Source organism: Electrona antarctica (assembly GCF_951216825.1).
Source record: "Electrona antarctica genome assembly, chromosome: 20".
NCBI lineage: Eukaryota > Metazoa > Chordata > Actinopteri > Myctophiformes > Myctophidae > Electrona > Electrona antarctica.
The window spans coordinates 295,485-306,004 of record NC_136801.1 but is presented as its reverse complement, the minus strand read 5'-3'; the positions used below and the strand labels follow the sequence as shown (position 1 = coordinate 306,004).

At 39.6% G+C, this 10,520-nt stretch overlaps 1 protein-coding gene across 2 annotated transcripts in view; it reads left to right on the top strand.

Moving 5' to 3' along the window:
* Positions 1-10,520, top strand: part of LOC306913039 (rho GTPase-activating protein 29-like) — a 96,563-nt gene that overhangs the window by 8,391 nt on the left and 77,652 nt on the right. For both annotated transcript variants that reach the window (XM_079489549.1, XM_079489548.1), the window contains exons 2-3: positions 2,418-2,514; positions 3,101-3,173. In XM_079489549.1, the coding sequence (XP_079345675.1) occupies positions 3,117-3,173 (57 nt within the window). In that variant the 5' untranslated portion in view covers positions 2,418-2,514; positions 3,101-3,116. The remainder of the gene's footprint in view (positions 1-2,417; positions 2,515-3,100; positions 3,174-10,520) is intronic.

The following is a 10,520-nucleotide window of genomic DNA, read 5'->3' as shown; positions in this document are numbered from 1 at the left end:
TCTCTCTCTCTAGTAAACATAAGGTCTCTCTCTCTATAGTAAACATAAGGTCTCTCTCTCTCTCTAGTAAACATAAGGTCTCTCTCTCTCTCTATAGTAAACATAAGGTCTCTCTCTCTCTCTCTCTCTCTATAGTAAACATAAGGTATCTCTCTCTCTCTCTAGTAAACATAAGGTCTCTCTCTCTCTCTCTCTATAGTAAACATAAGGTCTCTCTCTCTCTCTCTAGTAAACATAAGGTATCTCTCTCTCTCTCTAGTAAACATAAGGTCTCTCTCTCTCTCTCTAGTAAACATAAGGTCTCTCTCTCTCTCTCTATAGTAAACATAAGGTCTCTCTCTCTCTCTCTCTCTCTCTCTCTCTCTCTCTCTCTCTCTCTCTCTATAGTAAACATAAGGTCTCTCTCTCTCTCTCTCTCTCTCTCTCTCTCTCTCTCTCTCTCTAGTAAACATAAGGTCTCTCTCTCTCTCTATAGTAAACATAAGGTCTCTCTCTCTATAGTAAACATAAGGTCTCTCGCTCTCTAGTAAACATAAGGTCTCTCTCTCTCTCTCTCTAGTAAACATAAGGTCTCTCTCTCTATAGTAAACATAAGGTCTCTCTCTCTCTCTAGTAAACATAAGGTCTCTCTCTCTCTCTATAGTAAACATAAGGTCTCTCTCTCTCTCTCTCTCTCTCTCTATAGTAAACATAAGGTATCTCTCTCTCTCTCTAGTAAACATAAGGTCTCTCTCTCTCTCTCTAGTAAACATAAGGTCTCTCTCTCTCTCTCTAGTAAACATAAGGTCTCTCTCTCTCTAGTAAACATAAGGTCTCTCTCTCTCTCTCTAGTAAACATAAGGTCTCTCTCTCTAGTAAACATAAGGTCTCTCTCTCTAGTAAACATAAGGTCTCTCTCTCTCTAGTAAACATAAGGTCTCTCTCTCTCTCTCTCTCTCTAGTAAACATAAGGTCTCTCTCTCTCTCTAGTAAACATAAGGTCTCTCTCTCTCTAGTAAACATAAGGTCTCTCTCTCTCTCTCTCTCTCTCTCTCTCTCTCTCTCTCTCTAGTAAACATAAGGTCTCTCTCTCCCTCTATAGTAAACATAAGGTCTCTCGCTCTCTCTCTCTCTCTCTCTCTAGTAAACATAAGGTCTCTCTCTCCCTCTATAGTAAACATAAGGTCTCTCGCTCTCTCTCTCTCTCTCTCTAGTAAACATAAGGTCTCTCTCTCCCTCTATAGTAAACATAAGGTCTCTCGCTCTCTCTCTCTCTCTCTCTAGTAAACATAAGGTCTCTCTCTCTCTCTCTCTCTCTCTCTCTAGTAAACATAAGGTCTCTCTCTCTCTCTCTCTAGTAAACATAAGGTCTCTCTCTCTCTCTCTCTCTCTAGTAAACATAAGGTCTCTCTCTCTCTCTCTCTCTCTCTCTCTCTAGTAAACATAAGGTCTCTCTCTCCCTCTCTATAGTAAACATAAGGTCTCTCTCTCTCTCTCTCTATAGTAAACATAAGGTCTCTCTCTCTCTCTCTCTAGTAAACATAAGGTCTCTCTCTCTCTATAGTAAACATAAGGTCTCTCTCTCTCTCTCTCTCTCTATAGTAAACATAAGGTCTCTCTCTCTCTAGTAAACATAAGGTCTCTCTCTCTCTCTCTAGTAAACATAAGGTCTCTCTCTCTCTCGCTCTCTCTCTCTCTCTCTCTCTATAGTAAACATAAGGTCTCTCTCTCTCTCTCTCTCTCTCTCTCTCTCTCTCTCTCTCTCTCTCTATAGTAAACATAAGGTCTCTCTCTCTCTCTCTCTCTCTCTCTCTCTCTCTCTCTCTAGTAAACATAAGGTCTCTCTCTCTCTCTATAGTAAACATAAGGTCTCTCGCTCTCTCTAGTAAACATAAGGTCTCTCTCTCTCTCTCTCTAGTAAACATAAGGTCTCTCTCTCTATAGTAAACATAAGGTCTCTCTCTCTCTCTAGTAAACATAAGGTCTCTCTCTCTCTCTCTCTAGTAAACATAAGGTCTCTCTCTCTCTCTCTAGTAAACATAAGGTCTCTCTCTCTCTCTCTAGTAAACATAAGGTCTCTCTCTCTCTCTCTAGTAAACATAAGGTCTCTCTCTCTCTCTATAGTAAACATAAGGTCTCTCTCTCTCTCTAGTAAACATACGGTCTCTCTCTCTCTCTCTAGTAAACATAAGGTCTCTCTCTCTCTCTCTAGTAAACATAAGGTCTCTCTCTCTCTCTAGTAAACATACGGTCTCTCTCTCTCTCTCTAGTAAACATAAGGTCTCTCTCTCTCTCTCTAGTAAACATAAGGTCTCTCTCTCTCTCTCTAGTAAACATAAGGTCTCTCTATAGTAAACATAAGGTCTCTCTCTAGTAAACATAAGGTCTCTCTCTCTCTCTCTAGTAAACATAAGGTCTCTATCTCTCTCTCTCTCTAGGGGTGAACTTCAAGGAGGTGTGTGAGGAGAACAAGAGGAGTCTGTTCAGTGAGATCTACAGCTCTATCGACACGTTGGCGTTCACCTTCGGCAATGTGTAAGTAGTGCACGCACGGCGCACGCACGCACGCACGCACGCACGGCGCACGCACGCACGCACGCACGCACGCACGCACGCACGCACGCACGCACGCACGCACGCACAAACATTGATTTTACAATATACATTGGGGGTCCCAGAGATAGAAATGCCATTAAATGGGGGTCCGTAGACTAATGCATGTCAAACTGGGGGTCCTTGAAATTAAACGGGTTGAGAATCACTGTTAGAGACGTAACAATCTTCTCTTATGGGGTCCCTGGCATATCTCTTCAAATGGCGGGTCCGCGGGGCTAATGAGTGCCAATTTGGGGGTCCTTGACGTGGAAATATTTTGGGGACCACTGACCTAGAGGTCACTGTAGGTCAGGAGAAGGCCTGACCTCATTCGACACTGACCAAAGAAAACCCCTCTAGGGGTGTGCGATCGACAGGTCGTCAATACAATCCGTCTGACCAAGACGTGTCCAAGGAATCACACATCGAGTCTTTCTGCTCCTAATATGACCTCTGACCTTTAACGCTTTGCTCTCTCTCTCTCTCTCTCTCTCTCTCTCTCTCTCTCTCTCTCTCTCTCTACCAGGGTGTCAGACTTCCTTATGGGAGATGTAGAGAATGGCTCAGCGTTGGGGATCCCCCTGACTAAGAGAAGCAGGGTGAGTATTGTGAGGGTGAAGGTCGCTTCAGTCGGCCGCTTGCTTCGTTCTCGTCGCCTCATTCGCGCAACTTCTCGTCTTTGCATTGACTTTGTACGTACTCGCGCTGCTCTGTCTCTCCAGGTCTGAACGCAGCTTTACATTGTGTTTCAATTAGGGCTGACCCAAAAAAAATCGATTAATCGACGATCGATCGATATGCACGGGAATCGATCTTGAAATAAAAAATCGAATAGTCATTATAAAAAAAAAGCGGCCGCTTTTGGTCCGCGAACCGGCCCCATTTGGTCCGCGAGCCATGCTGCATGCTGGCGCCTCGCAGACCTCGCAACGCCTCCTCCCCTCTCCCCCCTCACTCGTGGCAACAACAAGGAAGTCAACAAGAACAGCTGCAGCCTGCAGTCATGCAGCCCAAAATAAATCAAAAGTGTAGAATCCCTGATTCCCTGCCACTACAACCCCTTCGGATTCGGAACGCATCTTCTCCAAAGCGGGATTTATTGTCTCTTTTCTGCACTAATATAAGTACGGTAACTAACTATAATATGCGGCCGCACAGGGCCTCACGGAGTCGCGCCTGCGAGACGGCATTTTTTTATTAGTTGAAATGGAACGGCTTTACGTGTCTCTCTCTCTCTCTCTCTCGCTCGCTCTCTCTCTCTCTAAGCAATTCTCTCTCTCTCTCTCTCTCTCTCAAAGCAATTCTCTCTCTCTCTCTCTCTCTCTCAAAGCAATTATCTCTCTCTCTCTCTCTCTCTCTCTCTCTCTCAAAGCAATTCTCTCTCTCTCTCGCTCTCTCTCTCTCTCTCTCTCATATTTCCATTTTGCACCAATATTATACTGCCATGTCTTAATACAGTGTTGCTTTTTACAAATAAAATAAGCAAATTAAGAATCACAAAGTTAGTGTGCTACTTTGATGGGAATGCGATGCGATTAAGAACAGCTGCCTGGGTGCTGTGCGAACAGTGAATCATTATATAGTTTCTTACCTTGTGGCTCGTGCTGGTTTGAAGAAAGAAGAATTATAGGCATAATCCAATTATAATCCAAGGTTTGTTTGTCTGGAGGATGGAGATCCAACACTATGTCATATTATTAAAGTAGGCTAAGTAAACTTTAAGAAGAGCTGGTCATTGAGAAGCTGCTCCGCTCGGCTAATTTATCTGACCTATATTTGCGCAACTGACTGGCATTTGGTAGCCTAGTAATTATACTTGGCAGCACCTGCAATTCAGTAACCTACAGGCCTACACATTTCAAAAGGCTTTCATATGCTATTAATATTTTTTCTAATAAGGTTTGTCCTTATAGATAGAAATGTGATCATTTTTGTATAGTTTTGGATATTAATTAATTCATTATTAAAGCACAGGGCCTCGCATTTCTCCCAGGCAGCTCTGATTGCGTGCGCCTCGCTGCTGTCATATAAAGCCTAAATGACGCTTTATTTCAGTTAATTTTACGGCAAGATAAGGAAAATGCCTTTCCTTTACACTTGCGTGTGCTGTTTCCACGAAGCCTCTGAGTTTATTTCAGTTATAAATGCAAAATGCCGTTGCTGTGCTGCTTTGGATTATATCTTTTTTATTTGAGAGGTAATGCCTGTGTCAGGCAGTTTTATTTAATGTTGACTTGTTACGGTCGGATGTTTTATTGTAAGACTAATTATTTGTGCGTCACTGCTTTCATGAAGGCTGCTACAATTGGGCGGATTGGGTGAAAGCAACAATTGTTGCTTATTGTTAAATAAAATAATTGAGACCAATCCAAGCATGCGTTTCTTTCTGCTATATCGTTGTTTTATTTATTTTAAGCCTAACACCAGGGCTCCACCGGGCGCGTCAGCGTCGCGTCTCCGTAACCGTCAGGGAATGTTCCCTTTTTAATCACTGAAGGTTGGCTCCACTGCCCGCGTTGCGTGACATTAACGCGTGCATTAAAATTGAACCGGTGCGTTTTTTGACGCACGCGACGGAGGCCTGGTGTAATTCATTGTGCGTCACTGCTCGCCTCGCACCATCCCCCCCCCCCCCCGTCCCCGTCCCCGTCGGCTGACGAAGCGTCGACGATCGATCGTGATTCGTTTCGAAGCGTCGATCATCAAAAGCGTGATCGAAGGTCAGCCCTAGTCTCAATGTGGATAGTTCCAATGTTTGGAACTATCTGCATTGAGATAGAACGAGGAAGTGCTCATTGTATCTCAATGGGATAGTTCCAATGTGTTCCAATGTTTGGAACTATCCACATTGAGATAGAACGAGGAAGTGCTCGATAGTTCCAATGTTTGGAACTATCTACATTGAGATGGAACGAGGAAGTGCTCGAGTGCTTCCAATGTTTGGAACTATCCAAAACTAGATTAAAACTATCCATTTTAGTCTAGTTTTTATTTGTTGACAGAATTGTCAGTATATTTAGTCTTAGTTTTAGTCATCATAGATTAGTTTTCATTTAGTTTCCATGTAGTTTTCGTCAGTGAAAAAAGGTAGTCGACGGACATTTTTCGTCTTAGTTTTAGTCGACGAAAACAACACTGCGTCACTCTAGGGCCCACAGGAGGTGACCCTGAAATCTGAACTTGAATCCTGTAGTACCCCCTATTGGCCTGAATATACAAAACGGTGTCGTATTAGACTATTTAACATTCAATGTTCTTTTTCCACAAATGAGTCTTGAAATTGGCGGTGGTCTTATAATCACAGTTGTCTTAATGAGGTTTTTACACACCGACAGAACCGATACGGCCCTGTCAGATCATTTCTCTACTGTGGATAATCTGATAACAAAAAAACTCATGCTACATTTCACATACCATTCACCATTTCTACTGTAGAACATGTTACGTCACAGTCAATGTCAGCTCCGTCACCCCGGTGTTGTTTTTGGCAGCAGATTTTGATTTTAGTTTTAGTCGTAGTCTCTAGAAACGTCTTCATTTAGTTTTAGTCGTAGTCTCTAGAAACGTCTTCATTTAGTTTTAGTCGTAGTCTCTAGAAACGTCTTCATTTAGTTTTAGTCGTAGTCTCTAGAAACGTCTTCATTTAGTTTTAGTCGTAGTCTCTAGAAACGTCTTCATTTAGTTTTAGTCGTAGTCTCTAGAAACGTCTTCATTTAGTTTTAGTCGTAGTCTCTAGAAACGTCTTCATTTAGTTTTAGTCGTAGTCTCTAGAAACGTCTTCATTTAGTTTTAGTCGTAGTCTCTAGAAACGTCTTCATTTAGTTTTAGTCGTAGTCTCTAGAAACGTCTTCATTTAGTTTTAGTCGTAGTCTCTAGAAACGTCTTCATTTAGTTTTAGTCGTAGTCTCTAGAAACGTCTTCATTTAGTTTTAGTCGTAGTCTCTAGAAACGTCTTCATTTAGTTTTAGTCGTAGTCTCTAGAAACGTCTTCATTTAGTTTTAGTCGTAGTCTCTAGAAACGTCTTCATTTAGTTTTAGTCGTAGTCTCTAGAAACGTCTTCATTTAGTTTTAGTCGTAGTCTCTAGAAACGTCTTCATTTAGTTTTAGTCGTAGTCTCTAGAAACGTCTTCATCTAGTTTTAGTCGTAGTCTCTAGAAACGTCTTCATCTAGTTTTAGTCGTAGTCTCTAGAAACGTCTTCATTTAGTTTTAGTCGTAGTCTCTAGAAACGTCTTCATTTAGTTTTAGTCGTAGTCTCTAGAAACGTCTTCATTTAGTTTTAGTCGTAGTCTCTAGAAACGTCTTCATTTAGTTTTAGTCGTAGTCTCTAGAAACGTCTTCATTTAGTTTTAGTCGTAGTCTCTAGAAACGTCTTCATCTAGTTTTAGTCGTAGTCTCTAGAAACGTCTTCATTTAGTTTTAGTCGTAGTCTCTAGAAACGTCTTCATTTAGTTTTAGTCGTAGTCTCTAGAAACGTCTTCATTTAGTTTTAGTCGTAGTCTCTAGAAACGTCTTCATCTAGTTTTAGTCGTCTCTAGAAACGTCTTCATTTAGTTTTAGTCGTAGTCTCTAGAAACGTCTTCATTTAGTTTTAGTCGTAGTCTCTAGAAACGTCTTCATTTAGTTTTAGTCGTAGTCTCTAGAAACGTCTTCATTTAGTTTTAGTCGTAGTCTCTAGAAACGTCTTCATTTAGTTTTAGTCGTAGTCTCTAGAAACGTCTTCATTTAGTTTTAGTCGTAGTCTCTAGAAACGTCTTCATTTAGTTTTAGTCGTAGTCTCTAGAAACGTCTTCATCTAGTTTTAGTCGTAGTCTCTAGAAACGTCTTCATCTAGTTTTAGTCGTAGTCTCTAGAAACGTCTTCATCTAGTTTTAGTCGTAGTCTCTAGAAACGTCTTCATCTAGTTTTAGTCGTAGTCTCTAGAAACGTCTTCATCTAGTTTTAGTCGTAGTCTCTAGAAACGTCTTCATTTAGTTTTAGTCGTAGTCTCTAGAAACGTCTTCATTTAGTTTTAGTCGTAGTCTCTAGAAACGTCTTCATCTAGTTTTAGTCGTAGTCTCTAGAAACGTCTTCATTTAGTTTTAGTCGTAGTCTCTAGAAACGTCTTCATTTAGTTTTAGTCGTAGTCTCTAGAAACGTCTTCATTTAGTTTTAGTCGTAGTCTCTAGAAACGTCTTCATCTAGTTTTAGTCGTAGTCTCTAGAAACGTCTTCATCTAGTTTTAGTCGTAGTCTCTAGAAACGTCTTCATTTAGTTTTAGTCGTAGTCTCTAGAAACGTCTTCATTTAGTTTTAGTCGTAGTCTCTAGAAACGTCTTCATTTAGTTTTAGTCGTAGTCTCTAGAAACGTCTTCATCTAGTTTTAGTCGTAGTCTCTAGAAACGTCTTCATTTAGTTTTAGTCGTAGTCTCTAGAAACGTCTTCATTTAGTTTTAGTCGTAGTCTCTAGAAACGTCTTCATTTAGTTTTAGTCGTAGTCTCTAGAAACGTCTTCATTTAGTTTTAGTCGTAGTCTCTAGAAACGTCTTCATTTAGTTTTAGTCGTAGTCTCTAGAAACGTCTTCATTTAGTTTTAGTCGTAGTCTCTAGAAACGTCTTCATCTAGTTTTAGTCGTAGTCTCTAGAAACGTCTTCATCTAGTTTTAGTCGTAGTCTCTAGAAACGTCTTCATCTAGTTTTAGTCGTAGTCTCTAGAAACGTCTTCATCTAGTTTTAGTCGTAGTCTCTAGAAACGTCTTCATCTAGTTTTAGTCGTAGTCTCTAGAAACGTCTTCATTTAGTTTTAGTCGTAGTCTCTAGAAACGTCTTCATTTAGTTTTAGTCGTAGTCTCTAGAAACGTCTTCATCTAGTTTTAGTCGTAGTCTCTAGAAACGTCTTCATCTAGTTTTAGTCGTAGTCTCTAGAAACGTCTTCATTTAGTTTTAGTCGTAGTCTCTAGAAACGTCTTCATCTAGTTTTAGTCGTAGTCTCTAGAAACGTCTTCATCTAGTTTTAGTCGTAGTCTCTAGAAACGTCTTCATCTAGTTTTAGTCGTAGTCTCTAGAAACGTCTTCATTTAGTTTTAGTCGTAGTCTCTAGAAACGTCTTAATTTAGTTTTAGTCGTAGTCTCTAGAAACGTCTTCATCTAGTTTTAGTCGTAGTCTCTAGAAACGTCTTCATCTAGTTTTAGTCGTAGTCTCTAGAAACGTCTTCATCTAGTTTTAGTCGTAGTCTCTAGAAACGTCTTCATTTAGTTTTAGTCGTAGTCTCTAGAAACGTCTTCATTTAGTTTTAGTCGTAGTCTCTAGAAACGTCTTCATTTAGTTTTAGTCGTAGTCTCTAGAAACGTCTTCATTTAGTTTTAGTCGTAGTCTCTAGAAACGTCTTCATTTAGTTTTAGTCGTAGTCTCTAGAAACGTCTTCATTTAGTTTTAGTCGTAGTCTCTAGAAACGTCTTCATCTAGTTTTAGTCGTAGTCTCTAGAAACGTCTTCATTTAGTTTTAGTCGTAGTCTCTAGAAACGTCTTCATTTAGTTTTAGTCGTAGTCTCTAGAAACGTCTTCATTTAGTTTTAGTCGTAGTCTCTAGAAACGTCTTCATTTAGTTTTAGTCGTAGTCTCTAGAAACGTCTTCATTTAGTTTTAGTCGTAGTCTCTAGAAACGTCTTCATTTAGTTTTAGTCGTAGTCTCTAGAAACGTCTTCATTTAGTTTTAGTCGTAGTCTCTAGAAACGTCTTCATTTAGTTTTAGTCGTAGTCTCTAGAAACGTCTTCATTTAGTTTTAGTCGTAGTCTCTAGAAACGTCTTCATTTAGTTTTAGTCGTAGTCTCTAGAAACGTCTTCATTTAGTTTTAGTCGTAGTCTCTAGAAACGTCTTCATTTAGTTTTAGTCGTAGTCTCTAGAAACGTCTTCATCTAGTTTTAGTCGTAGTCTCTAGAAACGTCTTCATCTAGTTTTAGTCGTAGTCTCTAGAAACGTCTTCATTTAGTTTTAGTCGTAGTCTCTAGAAACGTCTTCATTTAGTTTTAGTCGTAGTCTCTAGAAACGTCTTCATTTAGTTTTAGTCGTAGTCTCTAGAAACGTCTTCATTTAGTTTTAGTCGTAGTCTCTAGAAACGTCTTCATTTAGTTTTAGTCGTAGTCTCTAGAAACGTCTTCATTTAGTTTTAGTCGTAGTCTCTAGAAACGTCTTCATTTAGTTTTAGTCGTAGTCTCTAGAAACGTCTTCATTTAGTTTTAGTCGTAGTCTCTAGAAACGTCTTCATTTAGTTTTAGTCGTAGTCTCTAGAAACGTCTTCATTTAGTTTTAGTCGTAGTCTCTAGAAACGTCTTCATTTAGTTTTAGTCGTAGTCTCTAGAAACGTCTTCATTTAGTTTTAGTCGTAGTCTCTAGAAACGTCTTCATCTAGTTTTAGTCGTAGTCTCTAGAAACGTCTTCATTTAGTTTTAGTCGTAGTCTCTAGAAACGTCTTCATTTAGTTTTAGTCGTAGTCTCTAGAAACGTCTTCATTTAGTTTTAGTCGTAGTCTCTAGAAACGTCTTCATTTAGTTTTAGTCGTAGTCTCTAGAAACGTCTTCATTTAGTTTTAGTCGTAGTCTCTAGAAACGTCTTCATTTAGTTTTAGTCGTAGTCTCTAGAAACGTCTTCATTTAGTTTTAGTCGTAGTCTCTAGAAACGTCTTCATTTAGTTTTAGTCGTAGTCTCTAGAAACGTCTTCATTTAGTTTTAGTCGTAGTCTCTAGAAACGTCTTCATTTAGTTTTAGTCGTAGTCTCTAGAAACGTCTTCATTTAGTTTTAGTCGTAGTCTCTAGAAACGTCTTCATTTAGTTTTAGTCGTAGTCTCTAGAAACGTCTTCATTTAGTTTTAGTCGTAGTCTCTAGAAACGTCTCCATTTAGTTTTAGTCGTAGTCTCTAGAAACGTCTTCATTTAGTTTTAGTCGTAGTCTCTAGAAACGTCTTCATT